The sequence below is a fragment of the Temnothorax curvispinosus genome, unplaced genomic scaffold, assembly GCF_003070985.1.
Source record: "Temnothorax curvispinosus isolate PA1 unplaced genomic scaffold, ASM307098v1 QBEX01008203.1, whole genome shotgun sequence".
In the NCBI taxonomy this organism is placed as follows: Eukaryota; Metazoa; Arthropoda; class Insecta; order Hymenoptera; family Formicidae; genus Temnothorax; species Temnothorax curvispinosus.
The window spans coordinates 258908-273840 of NW_020217983.1; the positions used below are offsets into that span (position 1 = coordinate 258908).

At 41.9% G+C, this 14933-nt stretch overlaps 1 protein-coding gene across 1 annotated transcript in view; it reads left to right on the plus strand.

Moving 5' to 3' along the window:
* LOC112457744 (probable cationic amino acid transporter) overlaps nucleotides 1-8787 on the plus strand; it is a 56980-nt gene extending 48193 nt beyond the window's left edge. Inside the window, exons 3-4 of the mRNA XM_025020959.1 lie at nucleotides 3795-3948; nucleotides 8489-8787. Coding sequence (XP_024876727.1) covers nucleotides 3795-3948; nucleotides 8489-8787 — 453 coding nt within the window. The remainder of the gene's footprint in view (nucleotides 1-3794; nucleotides 3949-8488) is intronic.
* The last annotated feature ends 6146 nt before the right edge of the window (nucleotides 8788-14933 follow it).

The following is a 14933-nucleotide window of genomic DNA, read 5'->3' on the forward strand; positions in this document are numbered from 1 at the left end:
TATATATATATATATATATATATATATATTTGTAGTGGTATTGTCGCTGCAGTAATTTTGTCGTTCCGATAGTTCGTGTCGCACGCTAAAAGAGAGAGAGAAAGACACGGCAAACTTCCGTGTATCTCCAACGGCGACGTCGGTTACTTTGCTCACGGTAGACGGCTCCGCCGCAGTTGCAGCGCGCGTAAACCGCCGCGAAGTTTCCCAATAACCGATCTACTTCGCGCAGGTGGATTCTTTCCTTTCTCACGTCGGCTATGGGAGTGGCTAAAATGTTCGGCATGGATAAAAATAAGTCGATCGCGAAGAGTTTCTCTCGGCGATGGACACGCGTATTGTTATTAACATTACATTGACAGAACGTAACTCGGACTCGGATCGAAAAGCTGCGAATCTTGTCCGACTCTAAATGGCACTCTTGTGTGTAATTCAGAAATACTTCGAGCAATAAGTCAAATATATATCAGTTTTGATAATTATAACTGTCGTTTCGATACGTCTGCGAGTTGAAATTAACTAATCACACAAAATTAACTAACAATAAGCAGTCTCTCCTTGTACTAGACGGCGTCTCGGAAATTAATGCCACGATAATAATAATGTTGATGATGAAATCATAAGCCGTTAAAAACAGAAAGGAGAGGGGAGAGGAGATGCGTCCGTTCAAGCGTTCACGCTGCGACCGGCGCGGGCTTTTCATGAATACGAGCGATATTACGCGAAAGATGAGTTATATATATGTGTGCAGTTGGATCAAAATAACGCTTTAACGTATTCAAGATGGATTAACTCATTTTCACGTAAATGTTAAGACACTCCACGTATAAATTTCGCGTTACAATCACGAGAGTGGTATATCGACACCGTTCATTCAAAATTCATTTATAATATTACACGAGAAAATATTTGACGGTTTTTTTCGTTTCATCGCGCATGACGTACTCCGACGACGATAGGTCGTTGATTGGCAAACAGTGCTCCGAGTTCGTTTCCTGCGGCGTATTGTTGTGTATACGCAATCACCTTGTCACGGCACAAGACTCGAGCCGGCAGGCAGTGGTACGAGCCGCTTCACGCATCGTAGTGTTATTATCATTCGAGACGCGGTGACAAGTAGGCTTAAACACATCAAGTGCGTCTTTTAAGAGCATGAGTAACGATCGACGTTTCAGCTCTCGCAGTCAACGAAGCTATTTACCGAAGTTTGTATTTCGTGAGACTCTCATTCGCTTGAAGTGGAGATCGATGTGACAGAGGATAGAAGTTGTAAATTATAATTTATGAGAATTATAAGTTATTTTTGATATACCAACTGATAATTATTTCTCCACTGACGCTCGGATTCGAATAAATATCGTATCGCGCGCTGGCTCTTTTTCATTTGTTTAAACTTTAAAAGTAACTTGCCCGTTAAATTGCGAGCACAAAGGTAATTTAAACATAATGGCAGAAGTAATTATGTAACACATAATAAACAGAGAAGAGAATTTCTTGTAATTGCTAATAAAACAAAAGGGAGCAAATTAAAAACGGCGTTGTAGTGGACGAGATCGCGTATCGAGTGTCACACGTAATTGCAAAAGTTGCAAGGTCTCCAATGGCCGGCGAATCAAATTATCTGGCACCGCGGTATAATGTTACAATTAGTCAATTTCCATTGAGAAATAATTGAGCGGTAATGATGGAAAATGCAGTTTGCGCGATTAGTAACGTCGGGTTTCGCAGAACGCGCCCGGCATTGATCCGCCGGACTATCGCCGCGATGTTTAAAACACGAAGAGTGCAATATCGTGGATTAATGCAAATACTGCATGAATTATTGCTGGCGTTGGTGCCCTCGTCTGACGCAACATTGACGCATAACGTATAACGTTGATTTATGCGCTGGCGCGCGATCACGGGAATTTTGACGGAATTTTTCGAAAGAGATATCTGAGAGAAATATATTATCCTTATTCGAGCTTGGAATTTATTCCATCCCATCCTCAACTATCACGATTAAATCATAAATATTAACAAAGTTTCGCGGAGGGAATTTTATACAAAAGAAAAAGAAAAATATTCCTTTTTCTAGAAAAGACAAAATTAAAATGCCGATAGTCCGAGAATTCGTGTTATCAGAATGTTTGTCAAACTTTGAAGTTAACATATCTTCCACAATGTTTTGGGCTGCGTTATTTTGGCTTCTTTAAACCCTATAATTTAAAATATGACCAATTAAGCTAATTATTTATATCTCGTTAATTGCTTAGGGAAGAGCGAGAAAAGGAATAATATTTAAATAGTAACAAACTCTACCGCTTAATTCCGTGGCAAAGATGACCGATCGCCTCATCGTGCGCGGACATTCGGGTTTTGATCATCGTTGCGTGGTCCTGTGCAATACCGCGTAGGTATACCTTTCCCGTGCTAAGCGAACAGGCTAAATAACGAATGAGGATGCAGAGTTGCCGGAATTACGTGCGCGTAGTAAATACCGCAAGTCCCCTAGCGGGAAATCGTTCGAGAGAGTCGTCCCAAATGTCGGTTTATACGCTCGTAATTCCTGAAGTCGTGTACACCACTTTCGACGAAAGCGGCAAACGATGGATTTCGCGAGCGACGAAACGAGTGGCGCAATTTATTTATCCTCGTTTACCGGAAAAAAATTCGCGACGCGTGTACAAATCCGGTGGGCGAACCGATGACGGGCATTACAAGCTCTCGATATGCCTAGCGTGTGTCAACAAAATATAAAATATAAAAACGTATGAATAAAACGCAACAAATAAAATCAGATATGATTCTATCGCTTTTGGAAGACATTCCGTAATCAGCGGATATTTTTTTCCTGTTGCGCAACAAATAATATCTCTCCTCGATTCGACGAAATATAAATTGAAGAGTCGCGGCAATTAAACCTTCTCTCATCGAAACGATCGTTTGAGCACCGTTGACAAAAATAAATCGTCGGTACTGATAGTTTATTAATAACTACCGGAGGCGAGTTGCAAAAATGGCACTGACATTCTAGAAAGAAGTCAACTAGAAGACGGTAATTGTTTTTATTCTAACTGCAACTCAAAGATGCATACAGCTACAGAGCGCAGCAAAAAAATCCCCATCGTGTCTTTCTGTAAAGCGGCAGCAGCGCGAGTTCACGTTTCTCGCTCTTTTCTATCGCTCGGGCTACATTATTTACTATACCGTTACGTATACGTATTTAGACCCCGGCCGGCGTTGCGAGTTATGATCGACGGTAATGGTTGCGCGACGTCAAGCATCTTTTCACGACAATTCGCCGATTTTTAAAAAAGAAAAAGTGATAAAAATCAAATATAGGAAATTTGTTGCGCGAGATATGAAATAAAAAACGATGTTCCAAACAATAATTTATCTGGGTCAATTACTTTGATTGCAAAAGAAAAACAATTCCGATGTAATACCGAAATAAATCACTCCCCGGGATTATTTTTTATTTAGGTTAATTGTCCCGGATAAAACAACAAATAATATATTTCCGCCTCTAGTCCGTGAAAATAGATTACCGCGTCGCAACGTGCAATTTAATGTCAGGGTAATTGAAATAAACGTTTGCCTAAAAAAAAAAAACTACAGGGATTATTTTAGCACATGGATCAGATAAAAATCTTACTCATAAGTTGACTGTGAAGTTACACTGTAAATCAATTCTTTCCGAATATTAGAACATTGTCTGTGTAGTCTAATTTGAAAATGTGTTCTCTCTCATCATTATTTAGTTAGAGATATACAGATTTTCTACATCTCTCCGAAATGATTACTGTTTGCAGAAGTGCCTGACGACTCTGGACCTGACGTCTTTAGGAGTTGGCTCCTGCGTCGGGACAGGGATGTACCTTGTCGCAGGAATGGTGGCGCGCAGCGTTGCCGGACCTGGTGTCGTCTTCTCATTCATTATCGCAGCCATTGCTTCCATTTTTTCCGGTGGGTATCACGCCTTTCTGAATCCATGCAAAAAGATAAGAAAAGGAGCGGTTCTTTGTCGCCGCGGACGGTCATTAGGCGAGATAGCGCGACGACAAAGCGAGAGCGGATCGATTATGATGTCGCAGAACCGCTGTACCTAGATGCTCGAAGAATGCATTCGCATCTACATGGAATGAGTTACTTACACCTAATACGAGTGTTGTAGAGGGACTTATCGAATGAGATCGGTCGCGTTGCCTAAATACACGCGATTCCGGCGCGGCGTCGCGAATTTAATCGTTCGACGTTATCTGGGATCGGGTCGGCGACTCTATCAAAGTCGCTTCTTGCGATCGTCGTCGGGAGCCACGCCTTCCACACGCGATCCCATGTTATTAAGTGCGATGGTTGCACACTTACGCGGAGCGCCGACTTTGCACAGTCCACATATGAACGGAATGGGAATACGAAAGTAGAGATTTATTTCTGGCGCGATTCACAATCCCGAAGAAACAGTGCGGACGAGAATGGGAGAGGGAAACGAGGGTGGAAGTGACCTTTAACCGTCGGCGAGAAAGAGTTTCCGACTATTTTTACGAACGATCAATTTAATGATGGACAGGTATACGTGTGTGCCGACCGTATCATGTGGGTGTGATGTCAATGCTTTGACGGGGGCGACCGCGGAATGGATAATATCCCTAACTGGACACGATGATGTATGACAGTCGCGATTAAATAAATGTTTAATCGTAAGACTACTATCCGAGTACACTTACGTCCGAATCTATGTAATCCATTTATATTTTTCGTCTTTTTCACTTAGCTTCAAAGTAGAATTGTAATTAAATAATATATACATGTCGTGTTATAACGATACGTGTGTTGCGTATATCACTTAATTACAATTCTACTTCGAAGCTAAGTGAAAAAGACGAAGATATAAACGGATTAGATAGATACGGACGTATGTACTAGGACAGTAGTCTTTCGATTAAACATTTACTTAATTGCGACTGTCATACACATTATCGTGTCTAGTTAGGGATATTATCCGTTCCGCGGCTGCCCCCGTCGAAGCTAATTAAACCTTTACGTACTCTTGAGCAGTCAAATTTATACACGTCCGAATACGGTTAAGGGCTGGTTGTTCCTGTTGGTAAACTACCTAATAGTTAAATCATATATGTACGTCTTTGTTTATCCTTTACATTGGACAAAGATAGACATATGATTTAACTATCAGGTAGCTTACCAATAGGTTGGAACAACCGGCACCCTAAAAGGCATATAAATAAAATGTTTGCAAGCGCTAATTAACTATCGCCACGTGCAGCTTGTGGAATCAAACGACGAGATAACTACTCGCGAAGTGAACTCCCTTTATAAAAATGCACAACACATTTCTCGCACGATCGTGCAATGGCGATGATTCTCAGACTTCTTCGCCGGCAGTTTCCGGCAATTTCGACAGAGCGATAAGTCAGGTATCTCTCTCGCGCAAGCAGAGCACAGTAGACTCGAGGGACTTTACAGTCTGCGGTATGGCCACAGATAAGAAGCTTATTCCGCAAAAATATGGATTTTGGTGAGGGGATATATGAGCCGGAAAATTCGTCTTCCGCGACCACTATACATATATCACGTACGAATCCCGTAGACTCCAGGACGCCGTGCGCGGATTTAAACCGCATAAAAGCGTAATTCCGCAGAATCTCGGGCAAACAACTTCAACGTTCGCGACGTTATCGGACGCGTGACCGGAGCATCGTACGAGGAGCTTTCGCGAGATCCAATCGAACTGAAATAGAAGGAATCGCATATTTCGCAGATATTTAAGGCAAATTTTATCATCGTTTGAAGTAATATATATTTTGACACCGTTATAGTTACACCGTATAATATTCTCATGTGAAAATTATAATTTACATAACGGGATATTTCAGTACATCAATTTTTCCTTTTATTTTCGCGTAGAAAGTCTTTTAGAAATTAGATACCCACGGAACAATTAAAAACCGTGTCCGGAGCTGACGCGAATAGTTGTAAACTATACACAAGAGGTGCTTTACATTTACTTTGCGGGTACTGTTACAGGCATAAGTACTGCGCTGCAACGCGCGTTAGTTTACCGTTACAAGTACTTTACCGTTCGATATCGAGCTCCGACCGTTCCGTCGTATCGATAACAGCGGCCCGACTGTCCCGAATATCGATATCGTGCGACTCTTGCAGAGCGAACGCGGAAAATACCCGTCAAACGAAATTTACGATTCATCGTGCGCGATAGGAGGCTCTAAACGCGGCCGTCGCCGTAAACTGTCTCCCGTGCGTGCTGCAGACGCGATATTCTCGCCGACTGCGAAATTGCGAACAGGGTTTCCAATGGATACGGAGGCGATGAATGGACCGAACGTGTCTCAATCAGTCTTGTTTTGTTCGCGCCTGTTTCGCTGATCCTTTTATCGTCTGTAATTTCGCTGCGGTTTGCGTCCTCGTGAAGCAATTCGTTACTGCTTGCCATGTTATTTGTCGCTTCGTCGAATCGCGCTCGCGTCAAGAGAACGAGAGAGATATCAAGTGAAACTTCTTTTTATCTTGCTGAGAAAAACGATTAGTTCAAATCTATTTTATTATTTGATTGATGTCTCTATCTTAAAAAATGTGAGCTGCTCGATTTCCATGAGTTAAGAGTATGGATATTCAGAAACGTTATAACGGTTTCTAATATAGGTCCCTCTATATCAGAACAGATAATTGAAGAGCTGTCCATTTCACCTGAACAAAAATTTACACACATAGATGATGCTGGACCAATAAACATAGAAGACCTAGAGTTGGAAAAGTAATTATTCGTTTTGCTTATATTATTTAATGTAATGGCATTTAACTAGATGTATATGTACTTTTACATTTTTAGTTACCAAGTCAGAATCGTTGATTCGACTATAATCGAATGTGCATATAAAATGGTATGACTTCTTATAAGCATCATCGTCATAATTTTTTTATAACTGGAAGGATATGAGATGTATTAATATGTTAAATAGAAAGTACATGAGAAAGAAGCGCGTTGCATATCGATCGTGATCTCATTTGATTGCAGCCGCGCTCTCGGTAATTATCGATCTAACGGGGTAAAGCTGTAATTAGTTCGGCTATTCAGAGATCGATGCCGTGCGCCAATTAATGGCAGGCTATGGCACGGTGTGTCGCGGCGTGTTGTTTAATTAATTCGTTGCGTTATTAATAGATGAATGTCGCTGGCGCACTATCAGCGCGGGAGTACGTGGTAATCATCGCTGATATTAGTGATATTACTATTGCAATAGTCGAAAGCGACGTATCGTGACCGCACTAAAGTGAATTAAAGGCGGACTGAGACGCGAGCTCGTTTAGATTTTTCTTGCGTTTTCAAGCTTTATTGTTCATATTTATCTTTCTATGTTTATTTTATTACGTTCTCGTCCAACTACAATAATAAGCATTCGAAGAGATGGGATTTCTCGATATATATACCTGGTCTTTACACATCTCGTTGTTCGATAACCGCGAAAGTAGAGCCGAGGCTTTCGCTTCCGCGAAGTTCTGCGTCGTCTTTTCTTTTCTCATTGTTAGAGAGACTTGGTGGCATATTTTATAGTACATACCACCCTACGTATAAACGTCGAGTTTAGCATCAATGGAAACTAGATTCTTCAACCTTGCCGCTTACTGATTTCGCGCGACTTCGTCGACCGTAACAGATGTGACAGCGAGAGCGGTGCTTGACGTCAAGGATAAACGTTATCGTCCCACAAAGATGCGAAATTGGAGGACGTGGAGCAGTAGGGCGTAATTCGCAGAATGTATCCCGCTTTGCGTAACAGTACGTTAATATCGTGGAACTGGAGAGGCAACATCCGTCTCTGACCAAGAGAGAATTGTGGAAAGATGTAAGCAGATTATTACGGCGTTTATGCCGGTTGAGCACGAGATCTGCTGTGCCATACCGCGATGTAATCCGCGTTGAAAGGTTGAACCGAAGTTTAATCAGTCGATTACCGAAGCATGATAATCGTCGGTGGCGAAGACAATGTTCCGTCACGCCACAACGTGGAAACGCGTAATCCGCTTTAGATAGCGATAAAAAAAAAACGAACACATCAAGATCGTGTACTCAACTGTGAAAATTCGTGAAATTTTTAATCTTGATGTGCCGCGTTTTTGAACCGCTATTTTCTTTTTTGTGAGAGTATAAACCCGACGAACATTCGCCGTTACACTTTGGTTGCGTTTTGATATTCACTGCCAGTGCTGAAAATCTGTAGTTTATGTCGCGTATACTATAGATTTTCAGTACTGGCAGTGAATATCGAAACGCAGCCTTTCTATTCTGTCGCCAAACGTGATCGTTTGTGCTTTTGTGTCTTGTTCATTCGATATCACGTTTAACGTTCGCGTGAGTTTAGTGACGCAGACATGCCATTTCTCTCTGAATAATTTTCTCTGTCCCTCCCGCGTCGACGATATTCGCCCCTCGTGACTGAATGCCTTTTCTTCTTCGGTGTGATTACAGGGGCGTGTTACGCCGAGTTTGGAGTACGAGTGCCTCATACGACCGGCAGCGCTTATATGTACAGTTACGTGACAGTAGGCGAATTAATAGCATTCATTATTGGATGGAACATGGTGCTGGAGTACCTTATAGGTACGAGTGCGTGTGCGTGCGCCCTTAGCGCCTGCCTGGACGCGTTGGCGAACGGTGCTATTTCCGAGGCGATAGCCAACAGCGTTGGCACCATACTCGGTGAGTATTCATTTCGCATACCGCCCACGTGTGCAAACTATCGATTACTGCAAGACAAACAAATTTAATTGGTGCAGATTTAACTGGGAGAAAAAAATTCATACATTCGTGATATTATATTACGAATATATATCCATAAAATGTCTCTATTCAGCCATATATTTTCGCTACCTTTGCTTTACTTTAAATTAGACGCATAACATTCGGACATATAATGTTTAAAATGTCCTACGTGTGAGTTCACCTTGGTCTTGGATGTTTCTTCGCGTCAGTGAGTCTTAAAGTTTCCCTTCCAGTCGCTCGTAAAAGCATGAAACGACAAGTCATAGTCGCTGGCGTCGTCGTCGGTGAGCGACGTTGTAGAAATTTACGAGCGGACTCCCGTTTTTCGTCCTGAGAATTTAGCGACGTGAGTCCTTTGTCCCCCAGCTCGATCATGGAACACTCTCTATGCGTTTTTTCGCGATAATACAACGACACGATCGATGACTTGGCGGATGCATCGTGCGCGAACGGTATGTGTTACTCATGTTCGCGGAATTCACAAGCGAAGTCCTCACGTAGTTTGTGATCGATGAAAATAGTTGGAAAAAAGAGGGAAAACAACTATTTATGTCGTAATAGAAATTTAAAAATATTATATGTAACAAAATAGTAATCTTACAGAATCGCAATAAAAATATAAAATAATTAATATTAAAAAATATTATAATAAAATAGTGATCTTTTTGAATAAGGAGATTTATCTTAATCATTTTCGAGTTATTCAAATTTAAATACCCAAAGAAACACCATTGATCCCCAAGTCGGCTAATTTAAAGTTTTATATCCCTTGGCTTCTCTTTACGCATAAGGCGAATGAAGAATGAGGGTTTCACCATTAATCTCGTCGATCTCGCGTCAGACAATTAGCGACGATAGCTCGAGCGAAAGACTGTTTGCTGGACAAACAAAATACGTACACCCCCGCGCGCGTTTCGAATTGTTAATTCGAAAAAAATCTCCACGCTCAACCGAGTCCAATCCAATTTTCTAAAGCGAATTAATTCACTGAACAGGCTTTTCGTCGACGTGCGAAAAAAGGGGAGAACGCGCGATGACAAATCCCTGGACGCCGGTATTTTCCTTGTTGACCGACGTTTATATACAAGCGTTCGGGTCGGGTGCCAGACCTTAATTTTAACGACAGATTTTTTTTTAGCAAACGTGGAGGCAAGTTCTCGTTACGGAAAATTTAGCAGCGAGTCTCTCGCAGATTTTTAATACTAAATTCGTTGTTAATTGAATCGCGGAATTAAAATTTTGGATATTCCAACGAGCAGCAACGTTATTTGAGTATATCTCGCGCAAATTTAACTTGATCAAATAAAGATCGAAGAACCTATTAATAAGATTAAGGTCGAAGGTTCCGAGACAAGGTTCTGAAAACGCGGAGGGCTCGGGCTCGGGGATTCGTCTATTAATTTACGACACGCCGCACGCGTATAACCACCGGCGAAACGGATCGATCGCGCATGCGAGCATAAATTGTAGACTATTTAATGCAGCTAATTCGCATCATATGCCCGTTTTATGAATATTCTCCGCATTCAGCGGCGCTTGATAGCGGACGTTAAGCCAATATTCTCTAATGCGGACGTCGATGTTTAAGGAGGATGTATATCGGGAAAACGCCACGAATTTTAATTAGGACGCTGTTGATCGGAAAAACGCGTTATTGTGCTATGTGGAGACAATAAAATATACGTATAAATGGGTAATTCCTCTATCTGACAAAAAGCACGACCGTTACGTCATATATTTGATAAATACTACACCTCTCGCGAGTTTGACACTTGGCAATTTTTTTTCAGGAACCATTCTGATCAAATATGAATGCAACAAAATTAACATTGCCGTAAGACTAATGTTGCAGAAAACTTTCCTTCGTCCGTTTCCAGAGGCCACCCGAATTCTCGGCGCGCTCCAATTCCTCCGGAATTTCTCGGCGTCTGAATTTTGTTGCGCGCGGCATTGTTAGAGAAGAATCCGACGTTACTCCCCCGCCCGCGGAGAATGATTCAAGAGCGACGTGAGTGATTTCTTGTGTTACGAGACGTTTTCTGCTTGAATCAGCCTCTTTCCGTCAGTCAATTTTACGAATAATACACGAGGGATACCTCCTCCGCGTTTTCATTCCCGCCAGTTTCTTTATTCTCGAAATGTCGCGCACATCTTATCCCATCGATTTTATCACCGTTGTAAATCGATATTTATATTGTCACAAAGTAAGCGCGCTGGTTGTGTGGATTGTAAATTTTATCGCGTGTCGCTTGTATTCGGTTCCACCGCGGCAACTTGTTAACCCGTGCAATTAAAAACACAATATCCCTCGCCGGAGCACAATAATAATTAATATGAATTCGGTGTTATTGAGTCTAATTAATTGCCCGTACGGCAGATCCATTAAAATGCGAATAAAATAAATGTTTCGTCGTTCCTCGTTTCTCGCGATTAATAAATATCAATTAAATGTTAGACATCATCGGTTTTCATTATACTCTCGGCGATCGGTATTACTAGAATACTATATAACGTAGAGCGTAATATTGCCCATGGTTATGACGCTTTCATGCAACACGTTGCGCCCGTGACAATGAATAGTAAACTGAAACTGTCGAGAGCTTCTGTAATGAAAGTAACGTCAAACTGAAAAATTTATTAAATAATATACCGATGCTCGCGGCTATTATATAATTGCCATTATTTAACGTCCGTTGTGCAGCTCTAAAAAAAAAAGAGTTTAATTAAACGGCGGCTGTCGCGATATTGCGCTTTTTTTCCTCTCTCTCTCTCTCTTTCTCGACGTGTTTCCCGTGCAATCAAAGGAGCTCTAACGTAAGAATGAACTTTTACGGTACTTAACGCACGTTATGAGAATGCCGCACGTCCCATAAATTTCGTTCGCGTTTCAGAAACTTATATAAGAATAGGGCGAGAACATTTTCATCGTTTTTTTAATACGCGCGACATGCGAAAAATGTTAACACCGACACCATTCGAAAGTTCCGTCGGTGCTTTTACGTCTAGCGGGAGAATATGGCTCTTTCGGAAGTTGATGTATGCAAGACGCACAAAAGTGCAGTTGAATATATTTGATTAAGTTGCGTATCAGTACACGTGCATGCCTTCCTTCGCGAAATGCGGAGAAAGAAAGTCACTCGTAAACTTGCAAAAATATCTGTTTGGTTTGAGAAATAATATTAGCTATCTTTAGAGAAAATTTTTAAACGCGTTCAAATTGCTTGGAAAAGTCGATAAACTCTATCTATATAAATTGAATCTATATCCTTAGTATCGATTGAAAAATAATATTGTCGCGTAAAAGATATATTAATATGGAAGATACTTTGGAGGATATTAGGGAAAGACGACGATATAACTAGGGTTTCGCTTCAGATAATGTCCCGGAAGCCGAAATTATTAATGGTTCGGTGTGCAAAGGGATTGGGTTCCTTTATCAAACTTCTTTGTTATAGACGTGTCGCGGCAGCGAGGAAAAGTTTCACTCGCGCCAGGGCAGAGAGAGAACGGATGCGCCGCGACGACGGCAAGCGGCCGCAAAATCGGTCGACCTTAATTAACTTTTTCCTCGCGCGTCGTGCAGGAATTTGCAGATGAGTTTGCAACCCGGCCAGCTGTTACGCGCGTGGAAGCCTTTAATCGTTCGCGCGCGAACCGAATCGCGTCGCGCGTCCGCGGAATTCGGTGTCGAGAGTCGGTCGGATTAATTTTGAAAATATTTACGGGACGATGAAAGTTTCGCGAAAATGTTCGATAAAATCGATATCGGCGGAACGACGTAATTCGTGATGGACTCTATTGAAATAACACGACGAATTCGCGCATCGCTCAGAATTGGTCAATTCGGTTGCCCAAATAATCGTAAAAATCCGGGGAAAAAAGAAGTATCATGAGAGAGCGTGGAAGAGCTCTTCCCTAATCCTCTACAAACCTCCTCCAGATATCTTCAAGGTTCTTCCCTGGACTTTTGCATTAACACGATAGGATTTAAATCCCCTGATAAAGAGGGGAAATGCCTGAGAGGTCTTCATAACAAATTTCGGAAACATCGGGTTTAAACATTCCACCAAGTTTATCTTCTAAATCCGCTATAATCCTCGCGATTTCGTCAATCCCGCACAACTCTAATCCGCCGGCACAGTCTGTGCCGCCGGTAACCACCTTACGTGTCGGATGTTTATCAGACACGTGTAATTGCCAATTTACCTCAATTTTTGAAGCTAAAACAGTAACTGAAAAATGTTGGCTACGTGAACGTAGCGTACGCTATATATTTCACGTCGATAGCATATTGAACATGCCAATCTAGTTCGTTGGGTTCTTTTCTGATATCTATTATCACCTCACTCTTTAACGTACGGATAAGATTCGCTGGGCAGAATTGAATTAATGGATCGTTAATTCTATCGACATTTTGCACGTGTGAGGAGAAAATTTCAACCGGCAACTAGCTGTAAATGCATCGGCGAACGATTGTGATATGTTCGAACGGCAAAAATCTTTGTATTCGCTAACGACAGAAAAAAGTACCTGAATGCCCGAGATTCTTACTCGTCAAATTACTCGGTTCTCCTCCCCTACGCTTAGCTCGAACACGACATTCCCGTGACAGCCGTGACGTGGAAGAAACCCGAGGCGGAAATTCTCCAACAAGCGGAAAACCGACGTAATTCATGCGGTCGGAGATAATCGGGCGATCCTCGGGCGAGAAAAAAAAAGAGCAGCGGTTTTTTCGGGGAAGCATGCGAGCTAAAGCTCGCTACTTTCATTCAAGCGTTCGCGCCGCGGTTGGAAAACCTCTGCAAAAAAATCGGTGAAAGGAAACTGCAGCTAAAAATTCATTCTGCGAAACAAATAAATTCTCGGTATATATTCGGGATGTAGAATAAATTTCCGCGCTAACTTGTATCGGTAGCTATCTACCTTTGGCGGAGGAAAAGCGGTCACGTTGCGCGTTGACCGTGTTATCGTGTTTCCGGTTACCATATATAGGAGAAACTTAAATCGCGCCAGAAGGGGGTAACTCCGCTTCGCGATGAATAAAGATTGCCGTATTATTCAAAATAGAAGAAAACAATCTGCTTGGCCGACTTCTTCGAGAGAGAAACTCGCGAGATTGTTGATTAATTTGTTCCGACTACAGCGATTTCCCAAAACCCCTCTGAATTGCAAAGGCAAAATAATCCACGCGCCGGCAACGCGAAGAATCGAACGCGTTCCGTACGATTCCGTTAGCCCTGTTGCTGATTCATTTCCTTTGCAACGTCGATGCACCAGGCTACGCAAACGAAAGAGGCAATTTTCAGCTGAATCAAACGGTTTTGATCACTCAAACGACCCGCTCGATCTCTACGTCGGCGAACGCGCACGTTTGTATGCAAATACAATCGTCGAGCGATGTGCAAAATGCGTTGCCGGTTGAAAGACCGCGATCAAACACATGGACAGGTACGAATAAACGCAACTATATACAGATGTTAACGATAAAAACGCGGCGAATTTCGCGGCGCAAATATAGTGTTTCGAAGTCAAGTTCCGAAACGCTAATCCCTAAAATATGGTGCGATATCTATTTTAAATATTTAAGCGTTTATCATGCTTTCATTATAAACAATAAAATATATATCTATCTTCTGTTAAATGTTAAATGCATTTCTAAACGTGCAGAAATAAAAGCTTGCATATGACTAACTCTAATTGGTTATTATTTAAAAATTATTGCACCCTCAACGTTCATTCAGGAGTAATTACTTTCACCCTCTCGACCGTCGTTGACTCTCATTAAATTCTTTCGAACGGAAGATATTCTGCATGAAAGGATTTAAATATTGAATTGTACGACTTGTAGGCGGGATGAGCCATTGAAAGTCGAGCATCGAGGATCTAAAAGAAAACTAGATATCGATATCGAGAAAGATCCTTTACATCGAGACATGAAAGTTAGGAATAGCCGACCATCACGGACAATCCGACGCAATTGTGCTCGACGATGAAACCTCGAGAAAGACGCGCTCGCCGCGAGTAAGTAGTATTTAATTCCGCAGATCAGACATGACCCCGTAACGAAGAAACTTCCGAGGATCGTGTCGGAACCAGGAACAAAGACGCGAGCATGAAATCAGAATGCGAAATCCGCGCGAGGGATGCCGAT